Source organism: Syngnathus floridae, chromosome 7 (genome assembly GCF_059516105.1).
Source record: "Syngnathus floridae isolate MCC-2025c chromosome 7, RoL_Sflo_1.0, whole genome shotgun sequence".
NCBI lineage: Eukaryota > Metazoa > Chordata > Actinopteri > Syngnathiformes > Syngnathidae > Syngnathus > Syngnathus floridae.
Window position 1 is genome coordinate 6,034,517 of NC_142419.1, and position 27,218 is coordinate 6,061,734.

Consider the following 27,218-nt stretch of genomic DNA (forward strand, 5'->3'; position numbering starts at 1 on the left):
ATATTTATACATTATGTCATGGCGTAACTTACCTTTTCCTCATTTAGATTAAGCAAAGTGCTTATAGACAAACAATCCTTGCCATAAGCTCAAAATGAATATAATATAGTAGCAACCAAAGCACGTTTAGAATTTTGTATGTAATTTTATTATTATTATTATTATTATTATTGTATTTTTACCAACATTAGTCATAGTAGTGGTTGTCAGTAGTAATGTATTGGAGGAGAAATCAAAGGGTCTTCACACTTGGATGCTGTAAATTACTGTTGTTATTATTATTCTATGTGTAACGGCAATATTTAATTTTATTATATTGTGGGGGTGGGGTGTGATTTGTACTTTGCATACAATAATGCATTTACTTGTTTTCGGCATTTCGTTAATGTAATGCACAGTAATGTTCTTTTTCATGCAGGGACCGTCGCCTACTCGCTAAGTTTAGGCAATGAAATGTCGCCCCATAGTGGTCAAAAATGAGAACGTCATCTTTCCTTCAATCCATCCTCAAATAGATTTTCTTTTCCCTCTTTTCAATCTGCCCTGTTTTATTTAATAAAACGTCATCCGCAATGATATTATGATGATGCACTGTCTTGTAAATCTTCAGTCAATCCAAATCACCAAAAAATATGAGCTATTTTTTTGATTAATAGGCATGTTTCCCTTATGTGGTTTCAGATAAAATTTTATCACAAATAACTGCTGCAAATACTTTTGTTGAGGTATTTCTCTTTCATTAGCTGCCATTAAAGTGAAATATGTTTTATTAAACATCAGGAAAACCATCAAACTCACTATAAATCATCTATCTTTCTATCTATCTATCTATCTATCTATCTATCTATCTATCTATCTATCTATCTATCTATCTATCTATCTATCTATCTATCTATCTATCTATCTATCTATCTATCTATCTATCTATCTATCTATCTATCTATCTATCTATCTATCTATCTATCTATCTATCTATCTATCTATCTATCTATCTATCTATCTATCTATCCATCCATCCATCCATCCATCCATCCATTCATCCATCCATCCATCCATCCATCCATCCATCCATCCATCCATCCATCCATCCATCCATCCATCCATCCATCCATCCATCCATCCATCCATCCATCCATCCATCTATCGGTCGGTCGGTCGGTCGGTCTGTCTGTCTGTCTGTCTGTCTGACGGTCGGTCGGTCTGTCGGTCGGTCGGTCGTCCTGCCTGCCTGCCTGCCTGCCTGTCAGAGAGAGAGAGAGAGAGATACCTATATAGATATATAAAATCTTTTCCTCACCCCCCGTGGGTGGTCTCTTTTTCCCTTCAAGCTCGGGTCCTCTACCAGAGGCCTGGGAGCTTGAGGGTTCTACGCAGTATCTTTGCTGTTCCTCGTACTGCACTTTTCTGGACTGAGATGTCAGATGTTTTTCCTGGGATCTGTTTCAGCCACTCCTCCAGTTTGGGGGTTACCGCCCCTAGTGCTCCAATGACCACAGGTACCACTGAAGTCTTCACTCTCCAGGCCTTCTCCAGCTCTTCTCTGAGCCCTTGATATTTCTCAAGTTTCTCATGTTCCTTTTTCCTAATGTTACCATCATTTGGGATGGCTATGTCAACCACAATATACATATATATATATATATATATATATATATATATAAAATGACTTGTATTGAACTACTGAACATGTCGAATAGCTTTGTAGTTTTATGATCATATTCTGTACATAGATGTACATCACACAAAATTTTATATAATTCATGGTCCCAACAAACCCCCAAACATGCGTTTTCATATTCTGTGACATCAATCGTTATCAAAGAAAAACTTCTCAGACAGGATTATGTAGAAAGCAAGCCCCCAAACATGCGTTTTTATATTCAGTGACATCAATCATTATCAATGAAAAACTTCTCAGACAGGAATATGCAGAAAGTTAATAGAAAAAAAAGTCACTGATCTTCAGTGATTAAAGTTGCAACAACATGAGGGCTCTTGCTCTGGAAAAGCAAATGGCGATGTTGGACAGTTGCGAGAGATATTGTCCAAAACTGGAGGGCCTCTTCAATTCAGAACATTTGATTGGTTGACTCATGCGATGAGAATGCCAGTATAACTATTATCTTGTCTCAAGTAGCAACAAATTCTGTAGCAGGATATTTCATTTATTTACTGTCAAGAATCCTATTTCATTTATATACTCAATGCATGAATGAATGAATGAATGGACAAGATTACCTTTAGATTAATTTAAAATGAGTATCCCCTGTAGGACCCTTAAGATTTAAAATTTTTAATCTTGTTGAATATTCTCCACGACAAATACGTTATTCCTTGGACAATTGAAATGTTGAAGAATTATTGTTTATTTGCAATCTCTACAGATTAAGTGAGCCATGTTGTTTATAGTTGTTTTACTTTGTGAAGTTTTGAATTCCTCGCGGTGGTGTTTGATCACATCCAACCAAGATAAGGTCCATCCACTCCTCCCCGATCTGTGTCACAGACCGTTTCTCCTTAAAAAAAAAACCTCAAATTCAGACATATGGGAGCCAGTCAGTAGGCCTTCCTGAGCTCGTAGGGCGACCAGGAGCTCACGCCGTCATCCTTATCCCAGGATGTGTGAGCCTCCAAATTGAGAGGGAGACTAGTATGGCTGTCTGCTGGCTCCTCTGTGACAATCTTGGATGCCAAGTCACTGTTCATGTAGGGGGGACAGGGGAAGGAGGAGGTCGGAGCTGAGTAGGGGTTGCTGGAGGATAACAGGTGGTAGTGAACATCCTCAAGGGCGTGCAGAGTGTAGGACTGGCTGCTGCAACCAGGGGCCACGGATGAGCCTTGGCTCGGCTGGGAGGGGCTCCCTTGGGATTCTGGGCTGGGCATGGAGGGTGGGATGCTGACTGAAGCCAAGTTGTCTGGACAGAGAGCGTCTACCTGAGGAACTGGCTCTGGAATCGACTGCTCCCACGTGTCTCTCTGAGGGTGAGAGAACAAGATTAAGGTCAATATTTCCCCTCAAGGTGCGCTGGTGGGTCCACATTGGCACGGGAGTCACTTTTGGCTCATTCTGTAGGGATAAGTGATTCAGGAAATGGATATATGGATTCTCACAGTGTAGTACAAGCAGCACTAGTGGCATGCAGGCTCCCTCTATCTAGTGGTGCAAAAAATAATCACTAATTGTTCAAAAGATGCATATTGAAGTCGCTTCAATTTGATTTATTTATTTTAGAATCCCAACCATTACATTTCTTGAGTAAGTTAAGTTATAATTGTCTTTAATGTACAATTAGAACGCTGACTGAGCTTGTGTGGCTCAACAACACTCCATTTACCCAGAACGAACGTCTAAATGGCCGTTACGACCACCTCCGCCAAACAATTCAGTTAGCTCTGCCCCACTGACTGAGGGGTGAGAGTTTGTAATTCCAATGGTCTACCGCATCGACTTGCAGTCAGGGGAACTCGTGCAATGGAAGACGAAAGATAAAAAAGGTAGTGGTTGCAGTTTGATGATGCATACCCCAGTTCTTGTTTTTTAATATTTTGTTATTCAACTTCCCAGTTCTGGTGTGACCTTGCATGAACCAACAACAATAATGAATGAATGACTGAATGACTGAACGACTGAACGAATGAATGAATGAATGAATGAATGAATGCATGAATGAGTGAATGAATGAATGAATGAATGAATTGAAATGACAGACAGACTGACTGATTGAAATGACTGACTGACTGACTGACTGACTGACTGACTGACTGACTGACTGACTGACTGACTGACTGACTGACTGACTGACTGACTGACTGACTGACTGACTGAACAAAACAGCGCATCTGGGCTTGTATTTTTCTGCAAATATCACGTGACTGTTTTCCAAGTGTCCAACATGACAGTACATATCCATCTTTCTGAAATCTCTCATGGGGTAACGAATATATTAGAAACATCCAGTAAGAGACTTCCGTTACAATGCTCTCATTGGTTATAATGGATTTCACTTCATACAGCATTGTGGTGCAAGCACAATGTCATCATAAACGACTTCGAGCATTCCCACAGATGACTAAGCAAGTGTATTGCAATTGGTACACATGCAGTCACTGAGGCAGGGATTTTGTGATTCGCTGTTTGTTCAAGGATCATTGGCATTCGTTTATCCAACTATCTCGTAACAATGAATGCAAATCAAATGAAAAGAAGCACATATGTAGATTTAGATCAAGATTTATACTATATTTACATGAATAATCAATATATAGATGCACACAGACACATTATAGCTGCAATGTGTTTGTTAATAATAAACAAATACATTTATACTAATTACAATAACATGAGGAGGTTGAGCACAAAAGTGCAGATGAAAATCGCGGCGCTGCTGTCCACCATGGCGGAATGCAGACTTTGGCTTGGGGCTTTTACTTTCACAAAACTTTTCCACTTACAAGGCACTCAAAGCACTTCATACTAACATGTCTTCTACTTAGTGATGACACAGCATCAGGAGCAACTGGGGCGGCGGATATTTCGACAGGGGCTGGGAGACGAATCCACATGCTCTGGGTTATGAGACGACCACTCTTACTACTTATCTTTGCCCTTTCTCTATTGAAAGTTTTTTTTTAATTCCCATGGAGATAATATGACTTTTTTGGTGAAGGAATCTTTAGAACCGTTTTTTTTTAAATGAACTGATTCTAAGTTCAGTACACTTAAACGAAACAGGCATATAACCTACAGTCCTCCCTCTGGCTACATTCATACTGCAAGGCTTGATGCCCAATTCAGATCCTTTACTTAATTTGATCTTTTCACATACTCGTTCACATTAACCCAATGCGACTTCTAACGTGAGCGCAACTCATCCGTGAGGTGACACCTACTATGTGCATAAAACACGACCTTAAGTGACTGTGTAAATACCAGATCCAATTGGGTTTGTTGAATTGTTAGTGACACTTGTTTGATTATTTAGATTTACAGATTTGTACACGCACACAACATATCACATACGTACGACCACATGCACACCTAAACGGAGCCAGGACAATGGAAAGAAAGCGGTACATTGACCAAAGTCAACAAACTCGAACAAATATTTTATGCCTGTGGGAGCTTTTTGGTATATGTCCTTCAATTTGAATGTGGATCATGTCTTGTCTTAACTGTGCGGAAAGGAAATTAAGGCTACAACAATAGTAATAAAGAACAATATAATGTGTATTGCTGTTTTGTATAGGATCCCAATGATGTTTGACTCTTTTCTTTTAACGTTTTCTACATGAGACTTCTAACATAATTTTGCATCAGTTACTACTCTAATAATTTATTTTCATACAGGCTACTCTTTCTATGTCAGTTAAGCTTACGATAATTTTGACTTGGTGTTTGGTTTGCGTAGTGCCAAAGATAATACACTTTGTTTTGTTTAAGTTAATTGTTAAGATCAAACCATCTTTAATGTGTTCAATTTATTTTTCACAGTAGTCAGAAGCTGTTTCAGATGTTCTCTGGAACAGTAGAGTTATGTCATTGGCAAATAGGACACTTTCAAGTAGTTTTGAGACTTATTTAAGAAACTTATTTTTCACAGTAGTCAGATGTTTCAGATTCTCTCAAAAACCGTAGTGTTGTGTCATCGGTGAATGGAAAACTTTTAAGTAGTTTTGAGCCACTGTGGATATCGTTCATATACAATATGAATAATTTAGGTCCTAGCATAGGCCCTTGAGGCACTCGATGAGTGAGCTTCAATTGATAATGATTTAGATTTGATCAACTGTACATACTGGTATCTGTTTTCTAACTAACTTTTCAACCATTCATATGTCACGCCTCTTATGCCGTATCTCTCTAATTAAAGGTATCAAAACCAAGCCCCGGGGGCCAGATACGGCCCGTCACATTATTTTATGTGGCCCACAAAGACAAATTGTGTATTGACACAAAGTCGATCTTTGTGTCAATAATAAAATTACAAATCGTCTTCACTTTTAAAAAACAGATATTGTTTGCAATTTTTTATTACCATCCATCCATCCATCCATCCATCCATCCATCCATCCATCCATCCATCCATCCATCCATCCATCCATCCATCCATCCATCCATCCATCCATCCATCCATCCATCCATCCATCCATCCATTTTCTATTCTGCTTGTCCCCACGGTGGTCGCGGGCGTGCTGCATTGAACCACCGTTTGATAGTCAGTCTACTAGGAGGCATGGTTCTATTTTTGTCAAATTGGCGCTATATTGGCAAATTCTCTGATTTTTTTTTAACAGCCACGAGCACACACAAACGCACACGCAAAGATTCCTACCATATATACATGTGATGACTCTCCACTGAAGGGTGGCAAAAGCGAAGATAGGGCCGAAGAAGGGAGAAAAGATCCCCCAGAGCCGGAGAAGGTGGTGGTGGTGTTGCGGTATTCACTGAAAGTGTCAGGATAGTAGGTGTCAATGAGAGAGAAGCTTGAGGTCTCACAGCCCAGTGGTCTGCCTCCAAAGGTAGATGGGTACACATCAGGTGAAAACTGCTTGGTAGATGGACTGATGTCCGAATCCGATATACAAGGCCGCCTCATGCTGTAGTAGCTGGGTAACATATGAGATCCTGCAGGGAAGAGGGGAAGTGGTTAGTAAAACAATCCAATCAACCAGACTGTTATTAACGGAGTCCACTCTGGAAATATGATGATATTCTACTAATTTGCAATACATACTAATTTAGCAATATGTTTGCCATTGTAGTTTTTAATAGTGTACTTGTAGAACTACATTTCTCGTTTTACACAAGTGTTTCTATTTTTTTTCCATCCATCCATTTTCTCTACCACTTGTTCTTATTAGGGCTTCAAGTGAGATGGAGCCTATCATGGATGTTGAGAAAAAGTCAGGGCATCCTGGACTAGCCACCAGTTAATCATGTTATATTTCTGTTCTAGTCATTTAGCTTAATGAGAAATATCGCATTAGAAATCAATCAGAATGGCACAGTAATGCAACTATAATGATAATAACGAACAACATGATTCTTGCGATCTTAATATTTCGAAAAGTTTGTAAAGTAAACAATCCATTTAAACATTAATTCATTCAAGTCGTGTTTTTCTCAGAGTGGATAACTCACCTGACATTTGAATGAAAGAAGGTGGAGTTGTTGAACCACTCTGTTAAGGAAAAAAAATGATACATGAATGACACTAAAATGCATTTTTTGTTTTTACTTTTGAAAGCAAATAATGTGCCAGGTATTTTTTGTACCAGGTAAATAACTCAGTTGAAATGAACACACACACACAGAATGACAATCAAGGTCCACAAATAGCTTTAAATCAATCAAGAGAAATGAAAGAATATGAGTTATTGTCACAACAGAGTGTGTATCATTTCCTCTGTTGGAATCTGAAAACGTTCTAAATTTGATTTCTCAATATGCAAAATTGAGCTAGTCAATAAGCAAAACGGATTTTTTTTTTTTTTGAATAAGGCAATAAGAAATAGGGAAAAAGTACAGTAGGTGACTGAAAACTGCTCCCCAAATCTCAAGCTGGATCTAATATGCCACTACATTTGTCACATTTTACAGTCATTTGTTACATTCATACATTTGCTCAATATTTGTTTGTTTGTTTGTTTGTTTGTTTGTTTGTTTGTTTGTTTGTTTGTTTGTTTTATTTAGGATCCCCATTAGCTATGGCAACGCCAGCGCTACTCTTCTTGGGGTCCTTGAAAATAGAAATATGAAAACTGTATTGAAATAAGGTAAGGAATTCAATTGTCAAGTTTTGACGAATCCCGTTTAGTCGTTTAAATTTGAGCTTTGATTGTAATAGTTATTATATGAAATATCTAGGCCTTTTAAGACCTGAAAGACTGAGTTTAGCAGCATGTAGGGCGAAAGACAAGAGATAAGCTCTCCTGTTTGCATACTGCCAACATGAAAGAGTCGATAATATTAAGCACATGTAGGCTGTGAGGCAAGCAAATTTTGAGGACAGAATTTGAATGTGATTTGCCAATACTAAGACTTCCTCTTATGCCCCAGGTACGGCTCAGTGCATCTCTGAAGGCTGTGTATGGAAATCAGCATGTTTAAGTTCAGACTGCGTGAGTGGTTACAAGGCATCATTTCTTTGGAAAACACAACTAATGCAAACAATGCTATCTTAAAAAGCAGAGATTTATGATGGCAGGATTCCCATGTCTTATTTAGTTATTGAAAATTGAGTTAATAATTCTATTAATAATTTAGTTCTTAATCATTTTATATTGCATCATTAATTTGTGATTGTTTGCTATTATGGTGTATTTTGGAAGACAACATGCGTAAAATTATCAACAATACTCTGTCCCCTTTCCAAACAGTAGACAATTCACTGTGTGGTCAGTAGTTTGTGCTGCACTCTTGATAGACTTCTATTCTCAAGAATAAGGGATGGCATAAATGGACATAAAGGCATTGATGGATGGCTTTAGCAGCCCTCTGTGCGTCACCTTTTGTAAACATAAAAGTAAACAATGTAATGAAAAGCCACTGAACTGGAGACAAAATACCATCACAAACGAACACACGCATATGTTGGCTTGTTCTTTGGCCGTAGTATAAAAGCATGCAATATATTAAAACGCCCTAACCACCTTTTAAAGATCCTAGTACAGTAAATGCCTAGGACCACCTGTGGCAGTTAGAGAATGAAAGATGAGATTGTTAAAACCTACAATAAACAGAGCACTGTGTTGGCTACATGCATGATAAACTGTACAAGCAAGCAAACATCATTGGCTGTAGTGTACTAAATATTGATTGAAAAGCCAAGACTTTCATGGTGATAGTGTAATATTATCACAGTAACACTGATCAGTTACCATCTTGTACAAACTCGTCAGTACACTAATATCTATCCATCCATTTTCTATATAGCTTGTCGCAGGCGTAATGGAGCCTATCCCAGTAGTTATTGGGCAGTAGGCAGGGGATACCCTGAACCAGTTGCCAGCCAATCACAGGGCACACAGAGATGAACAATCATCCGCACTCGCACTCAATGGGCAATTTGGAGTTCTCAATCGGCCTACCTAGGGACGTGGGAGGAAACTGGAGTGCCGGGAGAAAATCCGCACGGGCATAGGGAGAACATGCAAACTCCGCACAGGGAGGGCCGGAGGTGGAATCAAACCCACACCCTCCTAACTTTGAAGCAGACATGCTAACCAGTGCGCCACCAGACCACCTCAGTGCACTAATATGATTAGACAATATTTTATTTTTAAGTTATGTCACACACACTGGCATGATGATTCAAAAAGTAAAAAAGTATATATAATTTCTTTTTTGTGGAGGAGATTTAAAAAAAAAAACATTTCATATACTGAACATTTTTTAAAATTGTTTGGCAAGGTTGTTAAAAACTAATGTCTGGGGTGTGACAAATGTTGAAGACATCTGTTTTCACTTTTTATTTTGCCCACCCTTAGTTCACAGTCCATAATTATACCTTGCTTCAGCTTTGGAGAAAATTCAATCACCTTTCAGATGAATATTAGTTCAATTTCAATGTAAGTGTGCTTTATTCATTTGTCCTCAGCATAGATTTAACTTTGTTCCCTCTGAGATACAGCGAATTGTTTGCGTGTCATATCCATCCAACCATTTCCCACTGCTTATGCTGTTTAGGGTCCCGGGTGGGCTGGAGCCATTTACAGTTAACAGTGAGCAATAGCTGGGATACAATTTGCAACTATTCACACTTACTACATCCATAGCTTCAGTATATGCAATTGACAGTCTTTGGTTAACCTATAAAAAATCCATTTGAATGTGAGAGAAAGTGAAACACCCTCAAAACAACTCAAGAACTGGACTCAGAACTGTGAGGTAAACCTTGCTTGCCCTTCCCTAATTCATGTATACGTAAATAAAAGGCATATTCGTTTTCTGATTGTCTGACTTCAACATAAAAGCAAACACTGTCCTGCACCAACATTGTCTTGCTTGTGCATGTCCATGTCTAAAGCTACGCCTGCCTGCCAGTGAGAATGTGTGTTGTTGTGAGGCAACAATAGAGAGCTTGTCTGTGGCCTGTGCAAGGCCACGGACAATGCAGGCCTGCAGGTGTGTATGGCTCTAACTTTGCATAGACAGCCTCCTTCCCGAGCTTTTCGCTCTCTCTCTATGACATCCGTCCACCAGTTCCCTCCTCCACCCGACAGAAGGTTTTTGGAAAGCATGGCCATCACCATTGCTAGCATTGTATGAGTGCTCTTTTGTTATCCTCTCAGCACCATGCTTAGCTATTTACAGATTGGCTTTGCAAGGGCATGACAGTTTTTCTAAGCAAAGAAAGCTGGGGGGGGGTTACAAGATAGACAATGGATTAACCATGGATGGGTTTGTGCACATAAGCAGCTTGAACATCAACAGAAGGGGAGCTTTTTAAAGAGCCACCAGCAGAATGTCAACTGTGGTTGTGAAGTTTGGTCAGGAAGAAAAAAAGGTGGGGAGAGACGGGAAGGGACGAAAGCAAAGTGCTTTTTAAAATGTTGTACTTACACTGTATCTTGGGCCATGTGTCTGTCGGGATCGTTTCTCTGCCAACAGGTCTTTGACTGTGTGCTTGACTCGGACGCCCTGGTACACTCTCTTTGAATATTCTGCAAGGTAATAAAATAGTGTGATTACACATGGTCCAAATGCAAAAATGGTTTTGATGTCTCTGATATCGCACTTTCATACACAGTCATGATTATTGCTACAAATGTGTTGATTTGAATGTGTCATAGTTTTAGCTGTGGAAGGGAATAAGGCCATATTGCACCAAGCAAGTTTAAGTACATTGAATCATTTTGTTGCATCAAAGTTTAAATCTAGTTTGAAAATAAAACAGATTAAATTTAAACCTCTCTATAAATTTCTGTTCATTTTTTATTCCTGTTGCACCAGAACTTTAAACTCCAAACTCCAGGCATAAGCCACTTTTTGTTGTTGTTTTTAAAAAAATAGTGAGATGCTGGTTTGTCAAGGAAACCGTTTTGGAGCTGAACTTGAAGACTGGATCAACTGTAATACATGAACAGTGACAGAAATGTCATTGTACCACCAGTGCTACAACTGTGGTCATTGGTTTTAAGTTTTCCAGCATCTTGTTTCTCGATCTGTTATAACTGTCATGCAATTGTTGCCACACAGTATTTTTCTTGTCTTTTATTTTCTTTGCTCCATTTGGTCAACAAGTTGTTGTCAAAGGAGGAAAGGTTTTAGCTTCTCTGTCGAGCCATTCAGGCAGCCAATCAAGTTAACAAGAAACATTAGGAAACTAGCTAGCAACAATAGCCCATATCCTAAATGTCCATGCTCACATCTCATGGCGTGGTGAAGGTCAAACGCCACTCCCTCATCAGGGCTCTCAAAATTTCATGGCGACAAGAAAAAGTGTCACACCCTCAGTGTCTGGATACAAATGTCTTTGCAACCTCGAATGAACTTTGAGGAAAAAACAACTTTCGCTACATTCTTTCGCTACACTCGCAAATCAAATGCCGGCCGCTCTGAGATATGGGCTGTAATGTTTAATAATAATAATAACAATAATGATAAAAATAATTTTAAATAAAACATTACCCCTTGGGGCTTGACAGTAGTGCAACAGAGTTGCCAGTATATTTAATTGCATAATTAAGTCCATCCATCCATTTTCCGAACTGCCTATCTTCACGAGGGTAACGGGTGTGATGGAACCTCTGTCAGCTGACTTTGGGCAATAGGTGGAGGACACAGAGAACTTGTCGCCAGCCAATATGTCACACATATAGATGAGCAACCATTCACACTTGAAAACACACTCACAACCACCTACGGACAATTTGGAGTGGTAAACCAGTTTTTGGAATACGGAAAAAAAACGGGGCACCAGGAGAAAACCCACGCAGGCACCGGGGATAACATGCACACTCCACACAGGAAGGCTGGAATCTGAATCAAACCATGCACCTCTGAACTGTGAGGCGGACGTGCTAACTAGTACGCCACCATGCCACCCTGCTTAATTAAGTTTTTAATTTAATTACAATACCTACAACAATCCCAATACATTTGGTTGAACTCAGATTAAATTGGGAGAAATTTCAAAAAACTTGATTTTAAATTTTAAATGTTGCCACAGAAATCTGGTTAACTTTAAGAACCTAACTCATTTTAAGTTTAGTTTTACTAATCTCTGATAAGAGCTAATCATAAATTCAATTTAACCTCGTTGGTGAAACTCATCCTAACTCTTTGAGAATCATGTATAAATGTCTTGGAAATTGGTCAGTGCAAATGGCGCGCCGGTATGACAACTGATTTTTGCATGGCATTACATTTAATTAAAACTTCAATTTGATAAAGATTACACACATTGTTGGAACTTGAATATTAAATATGGAGTAGACGGTGGTACCTATTCGTACTGTTTTCAATGACAGAAAGATTTTAATGACATTAGTAATTCATTAGATCTAACATTGTGCACAATATTTTGGAAAAGCCCCACATATGGAGTTTTAATGGAGAAAATATCATTCAGATTATTTGGAAAAAAAATGCATACATGAAGGACATATTTTTTTACTATACGTATATTAGAATATTACAAAACCTATAACCAATACAAAATGATAGAAATAACAGGGAATTATTCAGACCTGAATATTTAGAAAAGTTTAAAAAGTACATTTAATCAAAGAAAAGGAAAACAAATCACATACATATGATAGAAGTAGAAGTTGCTTACCAGTGTCCATGATGTTGTTGTTCAGTCTGACACACACGTACACACAGGTAGCCCTCTCTATTCTTCTGCTGTATTTGTCTACGGTAACTGAATACCAACTTTGAGCACCATCGTGAGTGGTGTGCCTTCGTGAGAGCTTTAATCACGTCGTCAGGAGGGCAGGGACGCATGGAACATGCCACCATACTTCATCACTGCAGATGTGAATTGTGAGCTTTTTAAAACCTATTTGTTTAAATGCAAATATTTGGTAAGGACGTTTTATGGACTATTTGCATCCACATTCAAGATTCTGCGTTACAAACATTGTGTACATGGCAGTGAGGTCGGCATTTGACCATACGTTCTGTAAATGACTGCCGTGGCTCAGGCAGTAGAACGGGATGTTCAGAAACCAGAGGGTCGGCAGTTAGAGCCCATCTCTGTCTGAGCCACGTGTCATTGTGTCCTTGGGCAAGACACTTCACAAACTTTGCCAACAGATGAAAAATAGCCCACAGGCTAATTTGGTGCATCGACAGAAATGTTCATTGATGTACACTGTCCCTGTCAAATAAACAAACAAATAAAAAAAATTACATGAACCATGTCACACGGATTTTAACGCTCTTTTATGGCCATGTCACATAGGATTGGGCTGAGAGGTGCATGAAAGAAAATATGGAAAAAGGTTCAGCACACAAAATACACATTTATACAACAGACATGCTTAAGATTTGAATCTCAAGACAAACCAAACCAAAGCTCCAGAAAGAAGACAGACCTAAAGCCATCAAGTGTTGATTTGGAAGCAATAATTATCTATATCTATCTCTCGGTCGATCGATCAATCGACGGATGGATGGATAGCCGGATGGACTGACTGATTGAGTGACAGACAGACAGACGGACAGACAGATGGACAAACAGATGGAAAGACAGACATACAGACAGACAGATAGGGGGAGGAGAGAGAGAGAGAGAGAGAGAGAGAGAGAGAGAGAGAGAGAGAGAGAGAGAGAGAGAGAGAGAGAGAGAGAGCGTGCTAAGCAGTGTTTGTAATTATGGTCTTGCAAACTTTGTAACTGAGAAATTGTGTGACAAGAATCGCTATTAAATTTTAACCATTTAGAAAAGAACTAACTTTATGATCATTATTGAGTTTGTGTAAAACTGTTGCCAGCTACAGTACAGGGTTGGCTTCTTTACAAAAAAGCTTGCAGACCAGGGAGAATCTTTTAGACTTTAGAGATAAGTCAGTAGTTCCGTTACGTACAAGTTGCTTTTCTGTACAACTATAGGACAACCCTGACTCACAACAATACCTGAGGCTGGGGGACTCCACTGCTCTGCTCTCTCTACTGGCTGTTGCTGATTCTCAGCATGAGCCTAAAATATGTTGGGCTTTTCCAGTTAGTCTTTGGGAATTACCTTGCCTTTGGGTCTTTAAATTATGGAACTACATTTCAACGATATTTAGCCCTTTGTTTTTTTACTGGCCAGCAAGTCTATACGTTCCCATTCTGACGAAGATAAAAAACTAAAGTTTGGGGTCACTTAGAAATGTCCTTATTTTTAAAATAAAATTGCTATTTTTCAATGAGGATAACTTTAAACTAATCAGGAATACACAATACATTGTTAATGTGGTATATGACTATTCAAGCTGCAAACGTCTGGTTTTCAATGGAATATTCGATACGTGTATAAAGGCTCATTTCCAATGTGTTTGCTAATTGTGTTAGAAGGCTAATGGATGATTAGACAACCTTTGAAAAATCTTGAAAACCATCCATCCATCCTTGTGCAATTATGCTAGTTTTCTTGGAAAACACTAAATTACCCCAAACTGTAGTGTATATACTATATATATATATATATATATCTGACATTCCAGAAAAAAAATCCACTTGTTGATGGACCTAACCCATCCATCCATCCATCCATCCATCCATCTATCAATTTTCTGTACCACTTATCCCCACGGGGGTCGCGGGCGCTTTTGGTCCGGACCAAACAAGCGGACTAAAGGACATTTCTGGTCTGAATACACTCTGAGTTTGGTAGTTGCTTGACTGAACTTAACACTGAGTTAGATCAGGTTTATCCAGGTAAAAACGAAAGAGTCAGATGGGAGCGTCATTCCTACCAGGCCACCAGCTGTCCCATTTCCTCATAACTCAAATCAACACAAGGCTCATTTGCTTTTTGGTTTGCTGTTTGGTTGCCAACTGTTTTATACAAATCATTGGAATAGCTATTTGAGTACCTAGAACATGGCTCAGGGCGCCAAAGTGAGGCATCGCCTCTCACAAATATAAGGAGTATGAATCTCGTGTTGTTGGGCTTTTGTTGTGAGAGAAATTAATGAAATTAAATGCAATTAAAATTGGCATAAACCAGAGAGTAAATATGAATACAACTACCGATCAACAATATTAGTTTTGGGGACGAGAGATGCAGAGCCCACATTGCAGGTAGACTATGAAGCCCTGAGTGCATGCAATAAAAAGCATATCAAGCATTGTCTTTTAATCTAACACAGTTTTTTATTTTTTTTATAAAGCAACAGCTATAGCACAGGAAGGTTCCATTTATTTTAAATTTACCTTCATTTAAGCTTAGTGTTTATGTTCAAACTGTGCATAACATTACACTTGCTTAACCACTTAAAAACATTAAAATAGTAAAAGAGTCAATATCACTATGAAGTGCCTTTTGCTGTCCTTGTTATCATCATAAAATTTAGTAGAATAATACTATAAAGACTTATTATAAGTAGCCAAACATCTGAGGGAAAAGACGTTTCATAATACATGAAAAACAGCTGGCTAATTTACTATTCACCTCCACTTAACTTACGAGCTTTTACGGGCTCAATTAACTTTTCTGAACCGCTTCTCCTCATGAATGTTGCAGGCGGGCTGAAGCCTATCCCAGCTAACTTCAGGCAGTAAGCAGGGGCCCATTCACAGGGCACACAGACAAACAACCCTTCACAAACCTAGACTCACACCTATGGGTAATTTGGAGTGCTCAATCAGCCTACCATGTGGGAGGAAACCCATTTAGGCACGGGAGCAACATGTAAACCCCACACAGGAAGGCTGGGGCTGGCATTGAAACCACCGACTCTGAACTAGAGGCAATGTGCTAACCACTGCGACACCATGTCCGGACGCCCACTTATGGATTATCATAAAAAAAATGTGCGCAACGAAAAACTGCAAAGTGGCACAATGGAGCACTGGTTAGATGTCCGCCTCACAGTGGTGAGATTGTCGGTTCGATTCTGGTTCCGGCCTTCTTGAGTGGACTTTTCATGTTCTTCTCATGCCTGTGTGGGGTTCCTCCGGGTATTCTGGTTTCCTCCCACGTCCCAAAAAAAATGCATGGTAGGCCTCTTGAGCACTCCAAATTGCCCATAGCTGTGGTTGTGAGCATGAATGGTTATCTGTCTATTTGTGCCTTGGGCTAGTGTACCTGGTGAGGAAAAGTGGTTCGATGGATGGATGGATGGATGGATGGATGGATGGATGGATGGATGGATGGATGGATGGATGGATGGATGGATGGATGGATGGATGGATGGATGGATGGATGGATGGATGGATGGATGGATGGATGGACGGATGGACGGCTTACGGATTGGCGGAGGGACGCACGGACGGACGGATGAAAACTGCAGTGACACTTTATATCACTTGAGTCCCCTTTTTCCTCCTTCTGCATGAAAAAAAAGTTTTTATTTCTAATTATCACATACATTCGGTCTGAATGTATTGTATTGTCGGATTATCAAGCGAGACAAAGGAGCATGTTTCCATGTTCGGTGGAAATGGAAAACCCTATTTTTAGCAGACTTCCATGTGAGTGTACCGATGGGGTCCGCTGGACTGACTGAGAGTTTAGTCTGCATTTGACTCGAATAGGGATGATTAAAACGATGAATAAAACCCCACTTTTGGCCCCACTTGGTCCATCCTTTTGTTTTATTTTTTTTTTAACATGCTTGATCCTCGGACCGGACGGATCGTTCTGTCCTTGGGACGGAATGTCCACCTCGGTGAACCAGATGCAAGAGACTGTATTTCCCATTTAGGGGCTGATTGAACTGTTTAATGTTGTATCATGTAAGGTCATATAAGGTGTATTTTTTCAGTAGTAGTCATTAGCTAATTCTGTTGAGAGTCAGCTCACCACTTAAGAATTCTTAAAGTTAAAGTTAAAGTCCCAATGATTGTCACACATACAACTGGGTGCGGTGAAATTTGTCTCTGCATTTAACCCATCCCCGAAGGGAGCAGTGGGCAGCAGCGGTGCCGCGCGCGGGAATCATTTGGTGATCAAACCCCCCAATTCCAACCCTTAATGCTGAGTGCCAAGCAAGGAGGCAATGGGTCCCATTTTTATAGTCTTTGGTTTGACCCGGCCGGGGTTTGAACCCACAACCTTCCAGTCTCAGGGCGGCCACTCTACTACTAGGCCACTGAGCTGGTCTAGGCCACTGAGCTGGTCTAAGGCCACTGAGCTGGTCTAAGGCCACTGAGCTGGTCTAAGGCCACTGAGCTGGTCTAAAGGCCACTGAGCTGGTCTAAAGGCCACTGAGCTGGTCTAAAGGCCACTGAGCTGGTCTAAGTCCTTAAGAACTTAGGGAAACATTGTATTTTGAAAGCATGTCCAGTGACCCCACCCCACCTCCTTCGCAGTTGCAGTACATTGCAAGTGAATACTTTTGTGTGCCAATTTTTCCCTCCATTGTCCATAGCTGCCAACATGGACATTATATTTAATTGGGCAGTGGGTGGGGTTTTAATATTTTTTTTACTTTTTGCCATTGTACATAAGTAACGACATAGCCTGTAGCCTACTAAGTACATGAGTTGAATTAGTACCGCTACTTTTACTTGAGTTTGTATCTGTACTTTTGCTGAGGTATGAGTACTTTAGTGACCACTGTGTCTTGTACAGTATAACGGGGTGGATTTATAAGATGTGCCATGGTAACCCTCTTAAGGTATGTTTCTGTCAGGAGAGCGTTACCACATTTTGTCCGTTAGATGGTAGTAAAAGACAACTTAATATAGTAGTAGTGACGAGTGGCCCTTACAAGTCTTGGAGAGTTGAGAGTCATATTATGTACATATACAGAAACTGTAAATTACAATCTAAATTTAGGGACAATGGTGAAAACAAATGTTGAAAATCTACAAGCAGGAGGGGTTCTTAAATGTCCTTTTGATTAGCTTTGTTCCACAGCTTTCACTCATCCCAGATACTGCCAGGTCATAATGTATCACAAGATGGGTTTGGTCACACAAATTGATCGACAAAAACAACTAACGTTACAGCATCAGTTTTTTATATATCCATCCATTCCATTATGTGAGGGAAAAAAAGCCTCACCATTGATCTTGAATGATGTCAGGAGGTAAATTAAGGAGTTGAATAAAAGGTAATTGTTGGCAATTAGAACAAAATATAAAAGGAAACAATACTCCAGATTAAGACTAAAATCCTTCTGCAAGTATCGTAGTTGTGTGCAAATATTTTATTCTGAGTTGTACAGTCCCATTTTACTTCATTTCCAACAATATGTTGAAAAGTTAATCATGTTTGGAATTTAAAGCCTGTTTTAGAAAAAAGGCCCAAATGTTATTTCTCTACCATAATTGGGAATAATATGTTTCTTATCAAAGCAAACGAATCTTGGATTAGTGACTGGAATTTTCCAAGGGACAGAGTACTGTGTCTGGCAAAGACGAAGCTATTGTGAAGTCAGTTCTCCACTGTTCCTATGCCGATCACGCACAAATAGGGATTATTCTCATAAAAGTAGATTACATAATGGAATGCGAGTGTGTGTTTGAGCCTCCCTTGCTTGCTCTCTCTTGGAAATCATTGTACGCTGACATAGTTGAGAGCAATACTTCAAATTCTTCTGAAGCTCTGGAAAATATATTTTGCTGAGTGGGGTAACATAAATGTTTATTCCAGCATTGTCTGCTCACATTAACATCACCATGAGCTCGGACAATCAAAAGAGAAATGAAAAAAGGGAAAGCGTTTGTGATTTGGCAGCACAGTCCACATGATTTTTGTACAATGATAAATAACAGCAGTACAGCCCACGGAATGTTGCCATTTCCTGCAAAACAAATGTAACTACAGTGTCACGATAAATATCAGCTTTTCACTCATTTCAGGAATATTGGCAAAGCACCTTTGACAGTTTCGCTGTCATTGGATGGAATTTTCCCGCGGCAGGGGAAACAAATCCTCACGGGGGAACCAAATCGAGCACAACACCGGCAGTAAAATCAATGCTGGGTGCATTCATCCACCTGGCCACCCAGTATTCAGAATTTTAAGAGACCCTGAAAATCAAGTCCAACCTGATGTGTTAAACAGGTCTCATTTCCACTCAGACAGTGGAAAATGACTGGCACCAGAGGCCTTAGTAATGAGCAGAACACATCCTTTAATATTATTCTACAACTCTAAAATGACAAAAAATGGAAAAAAAAAAAGAAATATCTACAAGTTGGATTGGATTGTTCGGATTATCTTTTATTTTTATACAGAGAAATCTCATTGATAAATGGCTAATTGTTGTGAAGCTTAGTCTGCAAAAAAATCATCATTTCTGTGCATCACCAATCTTTTGGGTATTTTGTATTATTTGAATATGTGTGCTGCAGCGGGGAGAACTGGAAAACAGGCAGGACAGTGGCTCACTAGGACTGGACTTGCTTACCCTGCCCTCTACACACAGCGGCTGACAGCTGTTCAATTACACTACCTTCATTCGTTCACTTCCATATTCAACACTTACTCATTCACTCAACAAGCCTTTTAAAGTCACAAACATTCAATGTCTCAGATACTGGAATGTAGAAGGTGAGGATGGTGACCCCAAGTGAACAAAAATAATACCTGCACCTTAAATGCACCAGTGTATAAATCAGGAATCGTCAACTGGTGGTACGCGGTCCACTAGTGGTCCGTAGTGGTATTGCAAGTGGTTAGCAAAACTAGAAATCCATTTTCTATACCGCTTATCCACAGGGGTCTCAGCCCTGCTGGAGCCTATCCCAGCAGTCATCGGGCAGTAGGCGGGGGACACCCTGAACTACTTGCCAGCCAATCACAGGGCACACAGAGACAAACAACCATTCGCGCTCGCACTCACGCCTAGGGGCAATTTGGAGTGCTCAATCGGCCTACAAAGCATGTTTTTGGGATGTGGGAGGAAACCGGAGTACCTGGAGAAAACTCATGTGAGCACGGTGAGAACATGCAAACTCCACACAGGGAGGGCCGGATGAGGAATCGAAACCGCACCCTCCTAATTGTCAGGCAGACATGCTAACCCGTGCGCCACCGTGCCACCTAATTGTGACATTTTTAAAAATAAAATAAATTCATTATTTTGACTAATTTCCTAGCTAATTTTGTGAGTCATTTATCCATCCAAATCATGTTAAATGTAGCCAAGATTCCCAAAATAGACATACAGATGCAAATAAATAGCTTGTATAGGTCTATCCTTCGTCGGTGCAAAATAAAATAATATTCCACCAAAGCAGTGGTCCCCAAGTTGCTTCTTGGTTGTAATGGTGGTCCCTTGGACAAAACCAGTTGAAAAACCCTGGTATAAATGACTGGTTGCCTTATATTTACTGATGATGAAACTGCTGACAAAAGCAGGAAGATCAATTCTGATAGGTGGGGCAATATATTCCGTCATGTTTCAGAACTCATTGGATGGTTCTTCACAATGAAGTTCGATAATGACCTAAAGCAACCAAGTTGGACAGGATACACAAACGGTTTCAATCTGTACTCAATGCACCTGATTTGGAGGAAAACACCCTCAAGCAACGTCTGTAGTTACAATTTAAAGACATCGTGATTAAGACACAAAAAGGCTGCAGTTCTTCACTGATAAAATACAGAAAGACATAACTTTGAACATATTAAAAAGAGATATAGCCAGCTGTTTAAGTGATGTACAATGTGTGGTCCACTTGGGAAGCCTTTGCCGAGGGCGCCCTCAAACCTGAAACAGTTGATTTCCAGATGTGTCATTCGCCACAAACTTATGTAAGGTAAGTGGAGGTGGGGGCAGTGGGTCCGTTGTCTGCTCTGTTGATTAAAATTTTTCAAATGAGACTCAAGACACTACCTACGTTAGTAAATGAACCCTAACAATAGAATAAATCACTGGTGTCAGGCAGAATCATAGCTCCAAAATCAGCACTTTTGAGGAGACCACCCTCAAAGTGTACTTTTGGTCAACCATTAATAAAGCATCATCAAGCTAGTCATTTTTAACACTTTAAATTGATCAGTAATTTTAAACAAATAATATTAAATGAGAATAGCACCCACATGAGTTGAATGACAAATAGGATAGATTTGTGGCTGCAACATTTGACAAAGAAAATAAATGGTTGGATAGGGCTGGTTGTACTTTAGTGTTGGTCAACAGGATGTTTTGGAAAGAACAAAACAACAAATGGAGACCCCTGTTTCTGTCCACATTATTCAGCAGTTTTATTATTAATTTCCAAAATTCTCTCTTTCCTGCCTTCATGATACAAAATTCATGAAATGTCAATAGAATCCAAATCATAAGTAAGGTTCTGCGGACAATTAAATTCCGAAATCCTGAATTAAAATGAATATTAATAAATATTGGATTTCAAATTAACTACTCATAATTGTTGTCAAAATTAAAAAGGTAGAAAATATAAGCATTCTATTTACATTAACAAATGTAGTCATAACAGCCATCTGCATTTCATTTGAGTTGGCTGTTTTCAAACCAAGGCCAGTCCTGACGTCAGCAATATTGGCGAGGAACCTGCGAACATTCCTGAGATGAAGAGGGATCCAGACATAGGCTCATTCCCCTGCACCTCACCCCCTCTCCCCAAGCTCCTGTCAACCAGGTCAACACCTTCAGTCAGTTAATCAGCTGTTTCTTTTTTTCCTTTCTTTAATTTTTGCCTTTTCGATAACCTATAGCAATTCAATTCATTCTCCATACCACATACTTTTTTAGGGACACACATGACTTACGATGATAGACATGATACACCCTTGACTGATCAGCTGCCAATCACATGACTGACATCCAGTATATTCAGACAATCGAGACTCACATCCACACGCAGCTTTCACTTGACATAGTACATATTTGAGACTGGGACAAACGCATGTGAAAAGAAGCCATACAAGCATAAGGGAAACCTATACACAGAGAGAACCTGCGCTGAAGAGAACAGAACATGTTGCTCGCTAGAACAAGTCTATTATATGATATTTTAGTTATTATAGATTATGTAAGAGAGGACTTATCTTTAATATTGTACTTAATCCTTGCAGTGATGTCTGCACAGCGCCACCCTGACAAGTGCAATGATACAGTGAATCATTAAGCTCAACACAGAGCAAGTGGCAAAATTATCCTTAAGCAGAAGTCACTTGATTGAATAAAAATAATAATAATAATAATTATCAACAAGTCAAGTCAGCCTGTATAAGCAGTTGACAGGCAAATTGGAAATAGTAAATGAGGAAGAAAAAATGACGTAATCCTTACATTTCCTTCAGGTTGTCCAAAATGTGAAAAAAACATGGAGTCTCAATAGGATTTAATGTCCCATCATGTACTCTGAAACTCATACGTAGGTTCTGGCCTTCATTTGTGCGCACAAATTGACCACAATGTGCTGGCTGACACCAGGACTACTGGAACATGTCACAGGTGTCGTATGCATTTTACTGTCACCGCTGTCAGGTCGACTTTTCCGTGACTTCCCAGAAATGCAATGGAAAAGACCGCCATGATAGAATGGAAAAAAAGAAGTCCAGACCCTCTTTTGACGGTTAATTGGTGGGTTGGAATTCACTGAATCGCTTAAAGAAATTCCTCAAGTGAGCCAAATATTATTGCTGTTTGTCCATAAACCGAGACTTTGTCTTGAAATAAAGTGCAGCCGTTGCAGACAAAACTTGCATGGCTAATGAGGGGAAAAAGTGAGTCCATGCCTTTAATGTGAGCAGCACGCGCCTAATGTCACAAATCTGTCCTCCTAAAAGCCTCCTTTCAGCACACATGGGAATATGTTGAATCACTCACAGCTTATTAATGAAATGATGACACTATGGAGTGAAAAAACAGACCCTGCTTTAAACCTGTGCGGGTTTGACTTCCAGACAGTATTGCTTGGAGCTCTGGGGAGATTATTTGAGAAATTGAGACCATTGTTTGACGTCAGTAGCGATAATGTCCACAGAAACAATAGAAATACAATAGAAAAAAGCAATACTGGACAAAAGCAGTACAGAGAAAAATGAGTAAGTTATATACATTACCAGAGTAATTAACTGGTCTCTGATTATCACATTGCGATTGTAAAAACTACAGTATGTGGCAGTAGCGTTGGTAGTAGACAATAGTTTGGCTTATTGAAAGAGTGGTAGGTAACATGATAAAATCCTCACACCCTTAATGACTAATGCAAGTGGCAAACAAATGTTCCTCCATCCATTCCATACACTACTTATTCAGAAGCCTAATCATTCGGCGGTGACCAACGTATTCGCCGGCATCAGGTCGCCCATGAGTAGCTCGTGGGCCTTTTCTAAACATAACTCACCGGTGATGAAATATTGTGAAATTGCAAATACTGAGGGCAGATTCGGAATCAACGACCCCAAAAAAATTATTTTTGAAACTTCACTTGCATCTCTGATTGAGAAATTTAGTGAAAACGTGTTGACCAATGTTGTTATTACCGTATTGGCCCGAATACAGGACGACCCTCATTATAAGACGGGCCCCTCTTTTTCAAGACTCAAGTTTGAAAAAAGACTTTTTGAACACCAAATTTAATTTTTATACAGAAAATAATTACAGTACATCTGAAACAAATGATTATAACAATATATTTGAGAGAAAAAGCATGTTATTTTGCCTCATTCAATTCATTCAAAAACTGTCTATCACATCTTAATATGTGAATATTTAAATATGTAAACTAAAGTGCACTCACATTTGTAAATGAATGGCTTCTGGTTTTTGAAATGTAAATAGACCAATCTACTATGATAAAACAACAAAATTGCAATAACTGCATTAACCATCAAAGTGAAGTCTAACTGTAGTCTTGAAACAAATCTGAATAAGGAAAAACATTGCAATAAAATAATGCAAACTGCTACCGCTTTTGTTGGGGAGCCTGAGGACTATACTATACTATACTATACTATACTATACTAGACTAGACTAGACTAGACTAGACTAGACTAGACTAGACTAGACTAGACTAGACTAGACTAGACTAGACTAGACTAGACTAGGCAAGACTAGGCTATACTATACCAAGATTCAAGATTCAAGTTTCAAGAGTTTTTTATTCGCCATGTTTGAGCGTGCCAAACAAGGAATTTGACTTCGGTAAATCACAGCCTCTGTTCAACATTTAGGTGACTAACAACAACACTCAGGACATGTGAAGAACGAAAGATATTCTCAAACACCCCCTGATCTTAAACTGATCTTAAACTCCCAAGAGGGCAAGGAAAAACTCAAAACTCCACCTAGGGGAAATGAGAAACCTTGAGAAGAGACCACAGATGGGAGGGTCCCTCTACTAGGATGACCAGGCTGCAATGGATGCAGAGAGGACACATAGTACAAACAGTGTAGACAAAAAAGGTGTGGAAAGCGGGATGTTATTGCACAGTAATGACTCTGAGACTCTAAATACCAGTGGTCCCCAACCTTTTTTGCGCCACGCACCGGTTACGTGTAAGAAATATTTTCGCGGACCGGCCTTTATATAAATAAATAAAACATTTATATAAATACATAAAATATTTTTAACAATTATATATAAATACGACCAGCTCAGTGGCCTAGTAGTAGAGTGTCCGCCCTGAGACTGGAAGGTTGTGGGTTCAAACCCCGGCCGGGTCATACCAAAGACTATAAAAATGGGACCCATTGCCTCCGTGCTTGGCACTCAGCATTAAGGGTTGGAATTGGAGGGTTAGATCACCAAATGATTCCCGAGCGCGGCACCGCTGCTGCTCACTGCTCCCCTCTCCCCCAGGGGATGGATCAAAATCACATGGGGATGGGTTAAATGCAGAGGACAAATTTCACCACACCCAGATGTGTGTGTGACGATGATCATTGGGACTTTGGGGACTTTAAATAAAATGATACGCCTGGCATAAAAACAAATATAAACAATATTTAATAAAACTCACCGTTACGTTGAATTAGTGGGAGCACTGAGCTTGTTTCTCAGAAACGAGCCGGTCCCATCTAGGCGTAATTGGAGACAATGACACCTGAAGTGGTTAAGGTTTGTCTTTAAATGCAGGATGCTTGGTCTCCATGTGCCGAAGCAGTTTTGAAGACTTCATTGCCTCGTTAGCTAGCCTGTCGCCACATATAATGCAGAGTGGGCTTGGCGCGTCAGAGTCACCTGTGGTGATAAATCCATATTTTAAGTAGGACTCCAGAAATGTTCTTTTAAATGCAGCTTTCGTTTTCTTAGAATTCGTAGCCTCTTCTTCTTCCGTCCCCTCGTTGGGCTTTTTTCCGAAGAAGCTTTCCAAACAGCTTTGCTCCTTGCTCGTGTTTGCTTGCTTCGCGGGCTCGACTGAGGTGACATGTCACGTGATCGAGACGAGCGTCTTGACCGAACCGACGGATGTAATTGGGAGAGAATTGCCATTTTTTTTAGATTTTCCAAAATAAATTCTTACTCATTTTTGCTAGCTTTGCGGGCTCGACTGGGGAAACATGTCATGTGACCAGGACGAGCGTCTTAACCTGGATTAATTGATCTTCGATTCATACAGTGGAGGCTCGGTTTTCAAACACAATCCATTCCAGAAGGCTGCCTGAGAAGTGAATCGTTCGAATTCCAAATCATATTTTCCCATTACAAATAATGGGAAAAAAATTAATCTGTTCCAAGCAAAAAAAAAAAAAAAAAAAACACCTTTTTTAATCATTTTTTCATTTGTGCATTTTAGTCCAATCGCACAACTGCAGCGCACCTTTTCTCTTTTCTCTCCAACTCTTTTCGCCCCCGGGTGTCGGTCAGAACACAGGAGGGAAGACGTGGTTCAGTTTTGATTGCTTTACTGAATTATTGGCAAAAAAGTAACAGGCACTGTGGCTCATAGGGGCATACAGGCAAATTGGCAAAAGGGTATAGGCACATGTTTGGTCGTAAGGATGTGAGAGCAGGTGTGTGTAGTGTATATGGGTGAATCTTTGGGTGTGTGAATGTGATTCTTGTGTGTGATTATTGTGTGAAGCATGTGAAGGGTGTGTGGTGTGTGTGTGTGTGTGTGTGTGTGTGTGTGTGTGTGTGTGTGTGGTGTGTGGTTCTGCAACAGACAGAAATACAGCACGTAAATCAATGCTCAACTTTTGATGTCACACAACACTAGTAGATGGCACACATTACATAACTAACTGCGTGTAACGGTTCCGCTATACTGAATAACCATAAATTAAATACTCTCGGCAACACACCAAACATAAGTCATCAAGACAAAAAAATAAATTTGCTGGCGACCGTTAGTCGCCATGCCGCTGCGTAGCGGCTACTCGTATGGTGCGAGATAATATCATTAAAGATATTGTGAGCAAATACATAATTTCATACGTTATTATCTAACTATGGGACAAGCGGTATAGAAAATGGATGGATTATCTAACTGATAGCTTTTTGAATAAAAAAGTACCTAAGGTGTAATCCATAGCATTGCAGTTCATAAATTTTACCACTCGAGGGCAAACTATGTCTATGTATACAGGTTGAGTACTGCAGAGGAACATCAGAACCACGTTGTTGAAGCCTGTTAATAAAGAGGCTGCATGGACTCAAAACAGCAGTCTTTATCTGTAAAAACCTAACACAACAGTACAGAAGAAGTAACTCTCAGTTTCCAAAAGGTGGTGAATGTTAGCAAACGGACCGAATGTTGATTTTTTGTCAGGGTTCGTTCAATGTCACCAAAGGTTGCAGGTGTTCGCCAAAAGATTAATGACGCAAACAGTTTTTCTTTTCAGAAAGAAATGTTGAGTATAATAAAAAATAAAATATTGCGACAAGCAAATCTGAATTTTGTTGTTTGACGCTAAACAATGGTAGGAACAATTATTCAACTTTTAAAAAGTAATGCTGTCTAAAAATATGATCTTAGACACCAAGAAAAATAATCCAAGGCCCAATAATTTAAATGGCGAAAGTCATTATGCAACAGAATTATTAAACATTTTGTCCTTTGACTACATACTTTTGACAGTCGTGTTCATGGAGAACGCAGAGTATGTTAAAAAGCTAAATTTATTATAAAGTATCAGATATTCATTGAGTACCGAGAAAGCCTTAGTAGATGTTAAAGTCCCAA

At 39.6% G+C, this 27,218-nt stretch overlaps 1 protein-coding gene across 2 annotated transcripts; it reads right to left on the reverse strand.

The window, feature by feature from the left end:
* Positions 1-1,689: 1,689 nt before the first annotated feature.
* Positions 1,690-25,091, reverse strand: pou2af2a (POU class 2 homeobox associating factor 2a). 2 transcript variants are annotated; one of them, XM_088381098.1, is made up of 6 exons: positions 25,053-25,091; positions 16,410-16,490; positions 10,568-10,668; positions 7,145-7,184; positions 6,333-6,628; positions 1,690-2,976 (listed from the first exon to the last, which is right to left on the reverse strand). In XM_088381098.1, exons 4-6 carry the CDS (start codon positions 7,149-7,151, stop codon positions 2,557-2,559), a joined length of 723 nt encoding a protein of 240 aa, XP_088237224.1. In that variant the 5' UTR covers positions 7,152-7,184; positions 10,568-10,668; positions 16,410-16,490; positions 25,053-25,091; the 3' UTR covers positions 1,690-2,556. The 2 variants fall into 2 exon arrangements, with proteins under 2 accessions (XP_088237224.1, XP_088237223.1); XM_088381097.1 differs by lacking the exons at positions 16,410-16,490; positions 25,053-25,091 and adding an exon at positions 12,786-12,965.
* Between the last annotated feature and the right edge of the window lie 2,127 nt (positions 25,092-27,218).